The following is a 16,053-nucleotide window of genomic DNA, read 5'->3' on the forward strand; positions in this document are numbered from 1 at the left end:
CTCCACCATTTACAGTGCAGTGTTCCCGTCCCCACGTTTCCCAGTACAGTGAGGTGTTTTGAATTGTAAGCAGTCGGTATGTTTTTGCTTCATGCGTAACCCGGGTTATTTTGTTTAATTTTTTTTCGGGAGCGATTGAAGCAGCCGTCAGTGGCCTATACACCGCCCAATTAATTGGCGTCGCCCGTCGGGCAAGTTCTCTGCTCGTTAATATAAAACGTGAACAGAGCAATTCGAACTGCGTGCGTCGGGACGTTGTGGCCACTCTTCTGTAGTCGGTCCGATGCTGAAAACACGAGCTTTATCCGTTCGTGCACCGCCATTCAACATTTAACAACACAACACACTGTTCAAATACGCAGATGATGAGTCGGAGGAAATAACGCCCGTCACAACCACGCACAAGCAATGTTATATATCAACATCAACAAAACATAGAAACATTAAATACACAAAAGGTACATAAATGTAAATTTCCATTTGAGTAACTTAAGGTGTGTTTCTGCGTATTTTCAGCAAGGCTGCTTCCCTCCCGTTTATTCTTAATCATATAACACGGACATTGTTCTGCATTTCCTCCGTGTTATCGTCTGTCTGTTTCATATACGGTTAATCTTCGCCTTTCGGAGAGCTTTAAATTGATGAAGCAATTAAGAAAATAAAAATGTAATTGCCGATGGATTTTTGTTTGTTGGTTCGTTTTGTGCGGTCAATGCAGTCGGTTGTGGGATACAAAGAGGCTTTCCTCGGTCACCGTCCATGTTAACTTACATTACCGAGTGTGTTCTGGCGTGCTGCACGTAATGCGTGGAGGACACGAGCGAAGAGAATGGCTGAAGCTCACAATGGGAACCCCTCGAGTTGTGACTCGTCGGCAGCACGAGACGGCTGTGCGATCCGTCGGAGGGCCGAAGTGCGGCGGCGAAAGCTCCTTCTGCAATCCGAAGATCGCATGAAGCGAATCCTCGGTGTGAAATGCGGTGAGAATCCCGTGCTCGTGCGGGCACTGAGTGCGGCGGGTCGTCGTGCGTCGCGCGTCGCGCTTGGCGACTCCTCGAGGTTGGGAAAGAGAATAAAATTGTTTTTGTTTCGTCTATCACAATGACTGACTGACTGACTGACCTAACTTGACTGGCTGAATGGCCGAGACTGACTGGCTGGCTGAATGACTGACTGTATGACTTGCTGGCTGAATGACTGGTTGGCTGAATGACTGGCTGACCTGACTGGCTGGCTGAATGACCGAGTCTGAATGACTTGCTGGCTGAATGACTTACTGGCTGTGACTGGTTGGCTGAATGACTGAGACTGACTGGCTTTGACTGGTGAATGAGACTGAATTTCGAAAACTGCATGAATGACTGGATGGCTGGCTGACTGACTGGCTGAATGACTGACTGAACTGAGAATGAGTTGTAACTGACTCGGTGTCACTGAGGAGTTTTTTTTGGAAACGATATTGAGTTCTCTTGGCACGAGACACTCCCTGTGGGATCGGTGAGGGGAGGTTATGTTGTTATCCTCATTTAACCGTGTCACTCAAAACACCACACTGCAATGAAAAGCCTGGTGTTGACTTGGTGGTTAGGGATGCTGGCTTGAGATCTTAGGGTCCTGAGTTCGAGACCCGTTGGCTACTGAATTAACACCAGGTGGGGTTGACTCGATCTGTCATCCTTCCGAGGTTGGTGAAATGAGTATTGGTGTACCGGTAAAGGGGCACAGCGTCAGCGGCACAGCCACGCCCCAAGGAATGAGAGCTACCTGGCAGCCAAGCTGCCATACAGAAGAACGGAACTGCATTGAAAGACGTGGGGACAGGAATACCTCGGTGAAAAGGGTGTGTACTTGTAATACCCTCCCCCACTCAGAGGCAGCGCTATACTGTACACATTTACAAAGAAAATTGGTGTCCCCCCCCCAAACTCCTCCACCACCCCTTCCCCCGAGTCCACCAGCAAAGATAAAAACACCCCTATACATTAATTGGGGTCATGCTAATCCTACGTAGCAAACCTGGATGTAATTGGCCCAGAACTGTAGGAAGAGTCGCAGTGCGACACACAACACACAACACTTCGGTCGTAAATTATCCTCAGGATTAGTTGAAGTACCCTGCATTGCCCAGGGAAATTCAACACGATATGTATTGCAATATTTCCCAGGTGACAAATTTGGGAATGTTGGCCTTGTGCTTTTGTATGAATTGCCAATCTTGGGTGCAAAATGTGTAAGGATGTCCAACGTGCTGTAAGGATGTCCAACGTGCTGTAAGGATGTCCAACGTGCTGCCCTGGAGGCTGCTTGTCTTGCACATTGATCCTCAACCCGAGCCCGTGTCTCACCTGTTTCGGCTAACCTGTAGACTGCCATTCTCTTTGAATCTGAATTGTTTCTGTCCATCGGGTCATTTTGGTGACATTTGACAATTTATAATGTAAATAAGGTCGGTTATGATATTTCTTAACAGAAGTGTTCCCTTGGGAGTTCTAGAAGTGCTCTGGTGGCCATCTTACCTCGCCGATCCCCATGAAGCGGTGGATTAAAGTCTCAAAAGCAACAGATGGATCGTACTGAAGCAGGGAGGATTAGTGGTGAGGCAGGGAGGAGGAGGGGGAAACGTACCAAGGGAACTCGGTTTCCGTTATTTACTTTATACATAATATGACCTCAACATATGATCTACACAATACGTATTACTCGATTGCGGCAGTGTAAGCAACATTCTCATTTGAGGCCTGAACATGGAAGTGTTATAAAAAATAAAAATAAAAACCCGTGTGAAGCAATCTTTTTAATAACAGGTGTACATGTAAACAATATAACAAGCAGTCATACACTGGTACTTACAAAATCGTCAACTTGACCTCTGACCTTGTCTAATAAAAGCTGTCTCCAGAGAAGGTAGCGACGCAAACCAGAAGTTTCTACGATGATTCTGTACCAAACCATCAAAAATCAAATGTTTGACCTCACCGTGACCTTGACCTTTGACCGATTTTGACCAAAATCTAATCAGCGCTAGCCATCACCCTCCTGAATCACGTGGCGTCATTTGACATTGGGAGATTCTTCTGTTCTCGAGTTGTCATGCCTGCACGCACACACACACACACACACACACACACACACACACACACACACACACACACACACACACACACACACACACACACACACACACACACTGAGGACGGAAGTCATCAATATACTTAGGAAATCTTTAGATTTCGTAAGTAACAAGCAGTCATAGACTGGTACTTACAAAATCGTCAACTTGACCTCTGACCTTGTCTAATAAAAGCTGTCTCTCGAGAAGGTAGCGACGCAAACCAGATGATTCTGTACCAAACCATCAACTTCTTCTGTTCTTGAGTTACCACGGATTAACATAACGTAAAGGTCACACTCGACGCCCCCCCCCCCAACTCAAAAGGACGCCGGAGCAAACGCGATGACGTCAGCGCGCACACGCAAAACCTTTACCTGACTCAACGACGCGTCTGCTCGAGCGCGCTGCACCACGTGACGAGCCGTGACTCGGCGGGTGAAATATTTTTATACAATCTTAAAACGTCTCCAAAACATCCGATTTTTTTTATTTTTTTATTTTTTATTTTTCCCAGAATATCGAAAACCGAGTTACGCATCCTAAGCGATCGCAAAAGTGAAAACGAACTCGTAACGTCGAGCGAAGCAAAAATACTCCATTTCTCCACATGAATTTACGGAATTATTTAATATTATTTGAAAACACTGAAATTTTTATAACAGCCGGAAGTCGACGAATTGACACACAAAATCCACCGAACTTACCTCGATCTTCCAAACTCGCGCTCCATCAACAATACCTCCGGTAACTTCTCGAGTTGTCATGTTTTTGATGTTTGACCTCACTGTGACCTTGACCTTTGACCGATTTTGACCAAAATCTAATCAGCACTAGCCATCACCCTCCTGAATCACGTTATGTAATTTGACATTGGTAGCTTCTTCCGTTCTCGAGTTATCGTGCCTACAAACAAACACACAAACAGAGGACGGAAGTCGTCAATATACTTACGAAATATAAAGATTTTGTAAGTGATAATTAAACTTGTGTTGACAAGAAATCGCTACAACCTCAACATACGATCTTCACAGTGTAGAGATTACTTTCACTTCCTGGGGGCGAAATGCAGGCGGTGTCTTAGCATAAGACCTGATCGAGGTCTGAAGGCCAATTATCTGGTTTTAATTGATTGATTAATTTTAATTTTTCAAATTATTTTTTTTTATCCAAACGGCCCTCGCATTTTCCTCTGGAAGAATCTGTTGAGGACTAATGGGTACTGTCTTGGGACGAACTCTCTTTACAATGAAATATCACTCGGCTTTTAGTCCCCATTTTCCAATCATCTAAATTTATTTTTTGTTATACGTGTCATTGTATGTACTATAAGTATCCCAAATGATTGCTCGGTGATAAATGGGAAATAGTTTATTGGTTTGATCACAATAAAATGACATGTGGTGCCTTCAGAAAGTATTCACACCCCGTGACTTTTGTCACATTTTGTTATGTTACGGCCTGAGTTTAAAATTGATTAAATTAGAAAAAAAAAATTGTCACCAATATACATTACATACCCCAAAATGACGAAGCGCAAACGTGTTTTTAGAAATTTTTACAAATCAATTTAAAATGAAAAGCTAAAATGTCTTGAGTAAATAAGTATTCAACCCCTTTGCACACTCCAAATTGAGCTCAGGTGCATCGAATTTCCTTTGATCATCCTTAAGATGTCTCCACAACCTGATCGGAGTCCACCTGTGGCCATTTCAATTGATTGGACATGATTTAGAAAGAAACGCACCTTTCTAGACAAGGTCCCACAGTTGACGGTCTATATCAGAGCAGAAACTCCACCACGAAGTCCAAGTGACTATCCGTAGAACTCCGAGATATAGAATTGTGAGGAGGCATCGATCTGGTGAAGGGTATAAAACAATTTCTCGAGTGTTGAAAGTTCTCAACAGCACAGCGAACTCCATCATTAGGAAATGGAAATTATATGGAACGACCCAGACTTTTCCGAGAGCTAGCCATCCGGCCAATCTGAGCAACCGGGCAAGAAGGACCTCAAGAACCCAATGACCACTCTGACAGAACTACAGAGTTCCTTGGGTGAGATGGGAGAACCTTCCGGAAGCACAACAGTCTCTGCAGAACGTCACAAGTCTAGTAGGCTTTACAGGAGAGTGTCCAGACAGAGAAAAAGGCACGAGATGCCACGCCTGGAGTTTGCAAAAAGGCATGTGAAGAACTGAGAGTATGAGGTGAAAGATTATGTGGTCTGATGAGATGAAAATTTAACTCTCTGGCCTGAATGAAAAGCGCTACCTACGTCTGGCAAAAACCAAGCACAGCTCATCGCCCATGTATCACCATCCTGACTGTGAAGTCCCGAGGAGACGTAAGGATGGGAGGACCAATGAATAGAGCCAAATCCAGGGAAATCTTTGCGGATGACTTGCTTCAGAGTGCAAATGACGAGACTGTGGCAAAGATTTATTTATTGTATATACACTGTTGAGGCTTTGTATGAGAGCGACCACGCACAACGTACAACAAGGGGAGCACGAGATGAGCTGATGTAAATTATTACAATTATTTTTTAAAATTTAATCCATTTTCAATTCAGGCTGTAACACAACAAAATGTGACAAAAGTCACGTGGTGTGAATACTTTCTGAAGGTCTCTGCACGACAGCATTTTGAACTTGGTATACATGGTATGATTTGTGTGGAATGATAAAAAAAATGTAAACGTCAGGTAACATTACATTTGTCCAAGCTCGGTTATGCTGGTTAAAAATATACCATTATATTTGTGCTCTGGTATGTCGGGTAATATGTGGTGATAATTTGAATGCATCAAACTCCTCCATGAGACTTGATTCTTGGAAACTTTGGGCAACTTCATAAGATGTCGGAACCGAAACCGAAAGAAAATTTGGGGAAAACACAAAACTTGGTTTCCTGAAGGGGAGAAAACAGGATTATCATGAGATGTGGGTTTGAAATGCATCGGGGTGCATGGTCATCTACAGTTTGGTCCCATCTGTGAATATCTCGAGTAAATATTAGTGCCTGTGTGGAAGATTGTCAAGTTTTGAAACATTGCGAGGCGCGCGCATGAACGTGCTCACAGGTTGGTTGTGTAAACTTTCCGCCGATGACAACCGGGCATTTCTACCCGCCAAATAGATAGTTGTTTGGTATATACACTGATGCGTGAACAGAATCGCAATATAAGCCACTTCATTGAAGTTGGTCCCCACACGACCTTTTGGTATTACCTGTTCTTCGTCTGGTCGAAACGTTCAGGGGTTAGTTGTGCACATGCTGAGTGTGGTGGGAGTCAGGTCGTAGCACATAACCATCCTGGGAGAGTGAATACACCACGACAATTTTGGGGTCAAACGGTCTTCTTCTTCTTCTTCTTCTTCTTCTTCTTCTACTTCTACTTCTACTTCTACTTCTACTTCTACTTCTTCTTCTACTTCTTCTTCTACTTCTTCTTCTACTTCTTCTTCTACTTCTTCTTCTACTTCTTCTTCTACTTCTTCTTCTACTTCTTCTTCTACTTCTTCTTCTACTTCTTCTTCCGACTTCTCCCGTTAGGGGTCGCCACAGCGGATCATCCGTATGATCCGCATAGTGATTTGGCACATGTTTTACGCCGGATGCCCTTCCTGACGCAACCCTGGTCGCCTCTTACGACACAGGGATATGGTACACCTATTTTAACCGGGGTATACACCGGCCCAGTATACTGGTACTCATTTCGCCGACCTCGGAAGGATGACAGGCTGAGTCAACCCCCTGGTGTATTAATTCAGTGGCCCAACGGGGCTTGAACTCAGGACCTTTTGGATCCCAAGCCGCTGCCATAATCACTGCGCCAACACACCAGGCTCAATTTTGGGGTCAAACGGTGTGGCCACTAAATCAATAAGGCAGTGTTTTTTTTTTGTTTTGTTATTATTGCATTCACTTTCTTTCTTCGTGCAGACTGTTCTCGTTTCCAACAACTAATCCTGATATGAAAGGAGTTCCTGCATTCTTGCAGCAGCGTCATGATGTTGGTGCAGTGCTATGCTAGTGGTTTCTCATTGGTTTAAATCGACAATATATGCCACAGGGTTCCACAGACTAGCTTGCCTTTGCCCTCCCAGCGGAAGTCACCTGTGCTGAAATTAGCAATTCGTTCAAGGTGCCGGTGGCGGCTCTCCAACTCTTTTTGAACAACGAAATGGGATCTATTTAGCGTCTCGAAGTAGGATCCCATCCAGCACGTCTCCATGATACGGCGCACTCTCGTGATTTGACGCCCTGCCAATGAAACGCCATTCCGTCAGTTTTTTCGGTTCCGGAATCGAACCCATGGTGGCTGAAAGGTTAGTGCGTTACCTCTGCAACATCCTGTCCGATGCAAATGTATGTATGCATGATGATGTGATGTAATTGTGAGTTGAAAAGGGGGAACGATTGACTGAAATGTAAGATCGATGCATGCGAGTGTGATGAGCAAACTCGTGTTGTGGGTTCGTATGACAACACAGATTGGTTCCACACATGATGCAGGTTTTTAAAATTTTATTATGTTTTCTCTTTCGGCTTGTTACAATGAACGTTGCATGCAATGTGTGTAATTGGTATCCGTGCAATGATCCCAGCAATCAAAGTTGCATTGCTTTTGAGAACGGTCCGCCATTTCCAGGAAACAGCCAAGCAAGGAAGTTGTGCCCAGAGGAGGCTTTTGAGGATCCAAGTGTGGTCGATACAGGACGCAATTCCTTGGGGTCTTGTTCTGGATCTGAGTCTCAGTTCGGGATGCAGCCCCCATTTTCTCGGCTTCGCCTCTCACCAGACAAGTTGCGCTCAGCATGGCATGTCTCCTCTCCCACCTCCTACAGACTTTTACGACTTTTATCGATGAATAAGTATTATCCTTGTTCTCTGTGCACCTTTTTTATTTTGTTAATGTGGTACGTAGGGGGCAGCAGCAGCATCAGCAGAGGAGGGAGCAGTGGTGGTTTACATTTTAAAGGGATCATGTTATCCTTTTTTGCTGAGTATATATATATATATATATATATATATATATATACACACACACACACACACACGTCACAATCCCCGGTCCGTCGGGATAACTCTGGTCCAAACTCAGTGAGTCGCGAAGTGACCACAATAGCCAACTTCATGTCCAGAGCCGTGTTTTCGTAGGGATTGAGATTCTTCATACGAGTGAGTATTGTGTTGGTAGGCAATCATGTGACAGAAGTTATCTTCGGCAGAGCTCTCCAAGTCACGTGGCCGCAGTCTTATCGACGCGCCATTCGCAAGATCAAGCAGATTCCCCCTTCGCCGCCATATGCCGCTGTCATGATGTAAGCAGGATGAGTCGGAAAACCAAGTTAATTTAACAAGTGTATTCAAGAAAATCACGTGTACAAGCAAGCATCAACAACAATTTCCCACAACTCCTACCTGACCCTCGCAACTCGCCCAATATTCGGGTATGTTCAGTCGACGTGACGATCTAATTAGGGCCTGCATTTGTCCAACAGAGATGGAGGTGGAGATACAGTTTTGGATAAGACAGGACGGCCCCCGTAACCTGATCTGATGGGCTCTGGGGAGCCTGGTACGTACCTCTGGGAGGTTGCACAAGTGACAAGCCTGTGCTTCCTGGAGAATGTGGCCCATGTCCTATGATCATGGTGAATGGTACCCTTGTGCTATATTCTTTCTTTGCTGATGCTCTGGGGTGGTACCAGGAACCAGACACCCAGTGGCCGTGTGCTGAGATGTAACGGCTGCTCCACTGCTTGCTTCCCTCGTCCATACCAGCTCGTCCCGCACAGCACGACTTGGCACAACAATCCCGCACAGCATGACTCGGCACAACAATCATGTAGCAGAGTGTCCCTGGGCTCACGAGAACCACACACCAGCGCACCGCCACCAAGAGCCGCCACAAACGAGGCGCCAAAGATCACGCCAATCACCATCACAAGGAGACGAATAGCCACCAAAAGCCACGAGGAGACCAGAAACGATTGAGATGGCAACCCAGATCAGAGGAGACCACAAGAGCGCAAGATTCCAAGGCTTTTTATCTCTGCCCCCCCCCCCCCAGCATTTAACTCTGCCCACCCATCTTTGTTCTTCATCTGCGCATTTTTATATAAAGTGGCCCTCATTGACGCCCGGTTTGAGGGGAGTATGGTTGTTGCTGCCCTCTCTATTGGCCCTGGTATGATCAGTCCCCTTGATGCCCTCCTTCCCATTCGTGACATTATTGGGAGGCGGGTAAATGTTACGCTCGCACTTGATTGGCTCTAGGCTTTAAGGATGTGCAACGATCCTGATCCTCATTTCTATCCCACTGGTGTTCGAGTGCCATATTTCAGCTGGTTGGAGCTGATTCTCCCAGGAGAAGGAAGAATGATACTCAAAATCAATGTGGGAGAGAAACATGCCACACGAGGACGAGGGGCTGCAAGGGAATCGAACCACATTATGGAAGGGAAGGCTATCTTACTAATACATTCACAATGCATATATATTCACATGCAATACGATATGCTTAACTCAACAGATATTAAAAAAAAAATAACTATAGTTACACTAAAGGTTCATTCTTTAACCCCGACGAGTCATAACCGCAATAATATGCAGAGTCTAGGCTTGTGGAGGAGTGAGAACACAGAATTGACCAGGACATGACAGAGCAAAAAGAAAGTGGAAAGATGGAGGAGGTGACATACCAACAGCTTGGTGGAAAGACAAAATAGAGGGAGGCTTGGAGGAAAGAAAGGACATGGGAAGAATAAGAGCAAGGTGATTGGGAAGCATGGGATGAACAAGCTTGATACACACACAAACGTCTGTCACGGAAGTAGAAGGGAAAATTGGGACCACAAGCAAGAGGAAATAATGAGTGGAGGTGAGCAGTGAGTCTGGAAATTGGGAGTTTCACCAGAAAAGCGGGGCTTGTGAAATTGAAAAAAAAAAAATTTGGTTGCCCTTTGGATAGGCCACACCAAAAATTTGGCTGCTCTCAGCCACTTCTCAGGTGTCCAACTCAATTAAAATAAAATAAAATGGAAATTTTGCATGCCCTGAAAGTTGTCATTTTTCAACAAAATATTACCTTTCAGAATTTAAACTCCTGCTGTTTCTCCCATATTTCACAAATATTAGCTTTCTCCAGTAATATGATGACAGTCACTCTGAATCAGAATCGGATGGAAAAATGACGTCATAATTATCCATCGCTGAAGTTTCATCCATCGGGACTTCCTGCTGTGACTCGGAATCTGAGGGTTCATCCTCCTGCTCCTGTGGCACACGAGTAGGTGGCCGCTGGGCATGCTCACCCTTGTTGGGATTCTGTTGCCCGACTTGGGACTTGTGGTGCAGATGCCTGGTACCTTTGGCTGAGAAAAACCAATATTTTACAGTCATCCATTGAATTGGGCTTGGGATCCGAGGGTTCCGAGTTCAAATCCCGCTTGTCCATTGAATTAATAGCAGGTGGGATTGACTCAGCCTGTCATCCTTTTGAGGTTGTCAAAATGAGTAGCAGCTTGCTGGAATGATGGAGACATTCGAGTATCCTGTGTCGGAGTGGCGACCCATCCAGGATTGTGCCCAATAGCCCAGGAGACTGCGTTGGCAGCACCGACGCTCTGTGCAGAACATGGTCCCAATGAATATTGATTCATTTCACATTCCATATGATGAGATCTGATTGGATCATTCGAAATATCATGTAACAAGCAGGTTCTATGGGCAGTTTTCACCCAGTCCTTACAAGAGAGCCCCCTTTTACAGGGGACACTGGATGGACTGATAGTCAGGAGCATCTGAACCAAAACAAGTACGTGACTCAGGTGATCCAACATATAAATGTGTGTACCTTCGTCATCGATAGTATGCATGTGCTGAAAAAAGTGGTTCCCCTGGGATGTGAGCCAGGAAATTACAGTTGCCAGTCAGAAAATAATTTTTTTATTAAAATTAATTGGTAATATATAATTTATTATTTTGTTTGTGTTTTTTTTTTTTTTTTCGTGAACCCAGAAGAGGGTTACTAGCAGACTGTATGCACCTTGCAAAAACCTGGTGTTGCACGTCATAGAAATGGTGCCGACTGTTTTATGATGTGAAAGTGATAGGCCACAGACTCAACTTCATTTGTATGCCAAGTCAAGATCTAATTGATATGAGGCAAATATTGAAATTCCTTCTTTCACTTCACCTTAACCTCTTTTCAATTTTTGCCCCCTTTTTTTTTTTCTTTATTACCTCCGCCGCCGAAGGTGAAGGAGGTTGTTTTCACCCCTTACTGCCTGTCTGTTTGTCTATTTGTGTCCAGGATATCTCAAAAAGTTGTGGATGGATCCAGATGAAATTTTCTTGACAGGTTCGGTGTGTGACAAGGATGCACTGATTAGATTTTGGTGAAGATCCAGATCCGGATCCGGATCCGACGACTAGAATTTTTAAAGTTATTCTTCACCATTGAGAGATTTGGCCTAGTATGATATATGTGGCATGATATCTCAAAAAGTTGTGGACAGATTCGAATGAAACTTGGGAAACATGTTGAGCATGTGACGAGGAAGAATTGATTCAATTTTGGTGAAAATCCGAATCTGGATATGATAATTAATTAATTAATATTTTAAAAGTGATTCTTCACCATTGAGAGAAAGGGCCAAAAACGATTTCCAGCATATTTCAAAGATGTATTGGGCCCGATATGTTCTCTTGGATCGGGCATTATGTGGCGGAGGTGCCCTTCTAGTTTTCTTTGTCTTTACTAAAACCCCGGCCTTTTCCCCCAACCCTCCCCCCTCCCCCTTTCCACACCCATGCCACTTTCCCTTTCCAACGTAATGCATCTATAGCACCAGCACAGATGTAGGTTTTTGGTTGATTTTGTGGTACAAATTTAGAATGCCTCATGTTCTGGTTTCCATTGCACTTACTGACACGTACCTGTCTTCCCTCAAATTGCAGAGTTGTTTTATGTCATGTGATACATTTTTTTAAAATCACGTCATTTGCCGAAATATACATGTCGGTGCGTTTTATTTTTATTTATTTGTTTTATTGTGCTTTGTGACTGTATCATTGGTCACTTGATTCAGTGGATGATTTTTCCTTTTTGTCAATGTCCCTGTTCTTCTGCTCAGGACTGCTGAGCAAAGTGAGGGGCAACCATCACCTCAACCTGGAGAGCAAAGCTCTGAAGAGCATGATGCAAGAGACCTTGGGCAGTGTGTAGTGAGACCCGGTGTAATGAAACCCCTACGTTTGTTACTCTCCATTGTAGTTGCAGTCATGGTTCGACTGTTTTTCACATCTTATACGGTGAGCTGTAGTTTTTGATGGTAAGGTTTATATATTTCATGCCATTATAGACATTGAAGTATGCATAAATTTTATCTTGATTAATTGTTTTCCCAACCTCCTGCATCCCCTTCTTCCACAGTCTCTTTTTGTTCCTTTTCTTAACCTCGAGATGGTTTTGTTTGCTGTCCGGATACTAAGGAATGAGGTATGTTTTGTGTGCCTTATTTGCGTAGGCGGTATTTATTTGTAAATAACTGGTTCAAAACAACCAAGGAAAGACTCCGAATTGAAACTTTATCTTTTAGCTCTGACAAAGTAAAAAAAAAAAAAAAAACACCTGTTTTTCATTCCTACTTCCACCACTGATGGTGGACAGATGTTAAGTATTCACCCCTGTTTGTTACTTGTGAAATCTAAGATTCGCAAGTACATTGGTTGGTCTGGTCTGTGATTGTCTGAACTGTTTGTGTATGTCACTCGCCCACAGGTCACAATTTTAAACTGATCTTCACGAAATGGTGGAGTTGGTCAAAAGCAAGAAGCCTATTCATTTTGAGCTCAAAAGGTCAACAACTTAGTCAAATTTCTAAAATTATCAATTTTCATCCAATTCACTTAAAATTTGAAGAGAATTTGCACAGAAGGTCTGTGAATTCAACCACCAATTATTTTTGAGGTGTAAAGGTCAAAAGGTCAATAACTTAGGTGCAATTTCTAAAATCCTCAATTTTCATCTGATTTACTTGAAATTTGAACAGGATTTGCACATCAGGTCAAATTTGTTTTTGGGATTTCACAAGTATCGTGCTGTGCACAATGTCTTTCTTGTTTGTTTGTGAGTCGGATATCTCAAAACGTTTTGGATGAATTCGGGTGAAACTTGGTGGACCGGTTGGGTATGTGACGAGGCCAAAATGATGAGATTTTGCTGAAGTTCCAGAAACTATTTTTTTGTGATTCTTCACCATTGAGAGATAGGGCCAAAAATGATATATAGCACAATATCTTAAAAAGTTAAGGACTGATTTGGGCAAAACTTGGTGGACAGGTTGAGTGTGTGACAATAAGAAGCTGATTAGATTTTGGGTAAGGTCTGGATGCAGATCTGGTCGATCAGTGGGATAGAAAACGTAAGCTGTTCAGCCTGATGGAGGATTGCGTTCTCCCGAGTGCCGTTCTAGTACTACTTGATTCATCTGACGTATTTATGCGAAACAAGTGTCAGTGACTGGTCTTGTGAGGTGCATTTTAATATTGGTGGTGGAAGCAATACAAAATATGAAATCTCTACTGCCTCAAACAACTAAACTGAACTACGAGTTTAACCTGAGGAAAACTCAAAGTTACAAAAATAAATCTAGAGACAGTAAAATATCAGTACTGCACTCATAAAATAACAGTTCCCTTTCGCAAGGTCATTTAATTGGCTCATGGCTGATGAAATTGGAATGTAAAACAATCATAAAATCCTTAAATTGCTTTCAGAAAGTGACCTCGAGGAAATCGAACCATCCGTCTTTTTTCTTTTTGCTTTGCTTTCGTCACTGGAAATTTTTCATTTGTATTAATTAGGAATGAAAGTTTAGCATTTGGTTCATTAATCCAAAAATGTAATTTGAATAAGATCCAAAATGTGCATTTTTTTTAAAAATCATATATGAGGATTGTTGTGGTCATCAGGAAAGTGTGTTCCGCTTTTAATGAGCGAATGCAAAAGGCGTTAACTCAGAGTTTTAAACGAACAGAATTATGTTGAATTACATGAAATGTATTTTTGGCGATGTGCCAAAACACCGTGTATTTTTGGTTCATAATGATGTAGCTTTGTGATCGCATTTAATGTCCATTCATCGAATACCAAAACCTAGATAAAAAATTTATTCATGTTATCATTTTTAGGGGGGATGATGCACAATATAGTTGTTTTTAAACTTTTGTTTTGAAATTTCAGTTTGCTTAATTGCTCTCTTTTTAATATTGTTACTCAAATTAATGCGGTATACAGGGTATTTTTTTTAAATCCAAAAAGGTGTGCAACTGAAAATTGCAACTGTAATTGCAGACATTCGCAATTCATCTTTCTACTCAAATGCAAGAGAATGGCAAAGCAAAATGTGGGATCTTTTTTTGTTTGTTTGTTTCACGTTTAACCCCGAGACATCGTAAATGTGGCCGAAATCGATAAAATTGGAAAAGGAGTATGGTGTATGAGAACAAGGTACTGCCATGCCAGGTTTGTGTCACTGACTGGTCATGCCAAATGGGTTTGCGATTTGCGATTATACTTGAAGATTTTATTTTTGTAGCATTTTATTAACCATTGCTAACTCATTGTTGTTAAGCATTTTGTTATTAGAAAATTGGAGGTAACGTTCAATTATTAAATGTTTAACTTGAAAGTTAAACATTTAACATTTGAACTTTACTGTCATTGTTCTGAATTACAAATCCAGAATTTTACAAAAGTCTCCAGAATAAACAATGTAATATTTCTCAAGAATCTTAGAAGTACATCAACATAGTGACATCGTCCCTCTCCCCCTTTCGTTTTTCCTTCACCCCTTTATAGCCCCCATCACAGAGCTCACTTGTCGAGGCAGCATTTGCTCTATCAGGCCTTGGTCCACACCTTGTAAACCGCATCGCTTCTCTCGGCCGTTGCCTTGCAGACATCACCTCTGACCTCTGTGTCTACTTCTTCTTCTTCATGTTGTGTCACCAGTTGGCTACATTTGAAAGTTGATCTGTCCATTTTGCTTCCTTTACCTTTTTATTCCACGTTTCCAACAAGTCAGAATATATTGGAAGAAAGGTTGCTCTCTAATTTTCCACCTGATGAATGTTGCTAAGTACCGAGTTTTGTCTGGGACAATGTCCTGTTTCCATCTTGTGAATAATCCTGTTGATAAAATTTTCTCATTTAATTTCCCTTATTCGAAGTTGCTTTTTTGATTTCAATGTGTTTATATTATTTACAATTTTTGCATTCACTTTGTGTCATTTTAATTGACAATTGCAATTCCAAACCTTTACGGAGTGACAACTTGCTCCAAAAAAAAAATCTGATTGTTGAAATAAATCCACTTCAAGCATGCAGGAAAACAATTTTTGCCTTGTAAATCTATCACGAGGCTTTCTATGCAATTGATTAAGTTGTTCAATGTTACCATGCTATCTCGTCATGAAATGAATATTTTTGTTATACAGTGATACTATCAGAATAAGTACACAAGGAACTTGGATGCAGAAGAAGCCATTTTGCCCATCAAGCAGGTGCTACAAAATGTAAACCAGCAGATTAATTAACCAGAGAGTTGGTGTCAAAGCCACCCAATGCTTGCCTGTTTATACATTTATCGTTTTTAAAAGATGAGTCTAATAATATTTTTTTATAAATCATTGCAGTGAAGTCTGATCCAAATAATTTTAAAGCAATATATGTATTTGTATATTGTAATCAGTAAACGAGTACACTTATTAAATGAATGGCAAGCGTCTAGTATAAACAGGCGAGCATTGGGTGGCTTTGACACCATCTTAGGTTGAAATGTAATTTTTTTATCATTTGTTAATTTAAATTTCACTCACCAATAGTATACCCCAAAGGAACCTCCATGCCAAATATCAGCATCCCA

General features: G+C 42.4%; 1 protein-coding gene across 2 annotated transcripts; it reads left to right on the forward strand.

The window, feature by feature from the left end:
* Positions 1-551: 551 nt before the first annotated feature.
* Positions 552-15,523, forward strand: CAMLG (calcium modulating ligand). Of its 2 annotated transcripts, none has more exons than XM_085897139.1 (5): positions 552-980; positions 7,767-7,935; positions 12,259-12,436; positions 12,558-12,623; positions 14,988-15,523. In XM_085897139.1, the coding sequence occupies exons 1-5, from the start codon at positions 830-832 to the stop codon at positions 15,159-15,161; spliced, it is 738 nt and encodes a 245-aa protein (XP_085753265.1). In that variant the 5' UTR covers positions 552-829; the 3' UTR covers positions 15,162-15,523. The 2 variants fall into 2 exon arrangements, with proteins under 2 accessions (XP_085753265.1, XP_085753266.1); XM_085897140.1 differs by having other exon boundaries at positions 7,767-7,920.
* Positions 15,524-16,053: the final 530 nt, after the last annotated feature.

This window comes from Eptatretus burgeri, chromosome 10 (assembly GCF_056783735.1).
Source record: "Eptatretus burgeri isolate ZD-2024b chromosome 10, Ebu_testis_v1, whole genome shotgun sequence".
Taxonomy (NCBI): Eukaryota; Metazoa; Chordata; class Myxini; order Myxiniformes; family Myxinidae; genus Eptatretus; species Eptatretus burgeri.

What these genes read in the sequence shown, in the direction of transcription:
- CAMLG (XM_085897139.1), top strand. Translation starts at nt 830, where the DNA reads ATGGCTGAAGCTCACAATGGGAACCCCTCGAGTTGTGACTCGTCGGCA. An exon ending in AATCCTCGGTGTGAAATGCG is followed by an intron (nt 981 to 7,766) that starts GTGAGAATCCCG and finishes CGCCATTTCCAG; the next exon opens with GAAACAGCCAAGCAAGGAAG. An exon ending in TGTTTTTCACATCTTATACG is followed by an intron (nt 12,437 to 12,557) that starts GTGAGCTGTAGT and finishes CTTCTTCCACAG; the next exon opens with TCTCTTTTTGTTCCTTTTCT.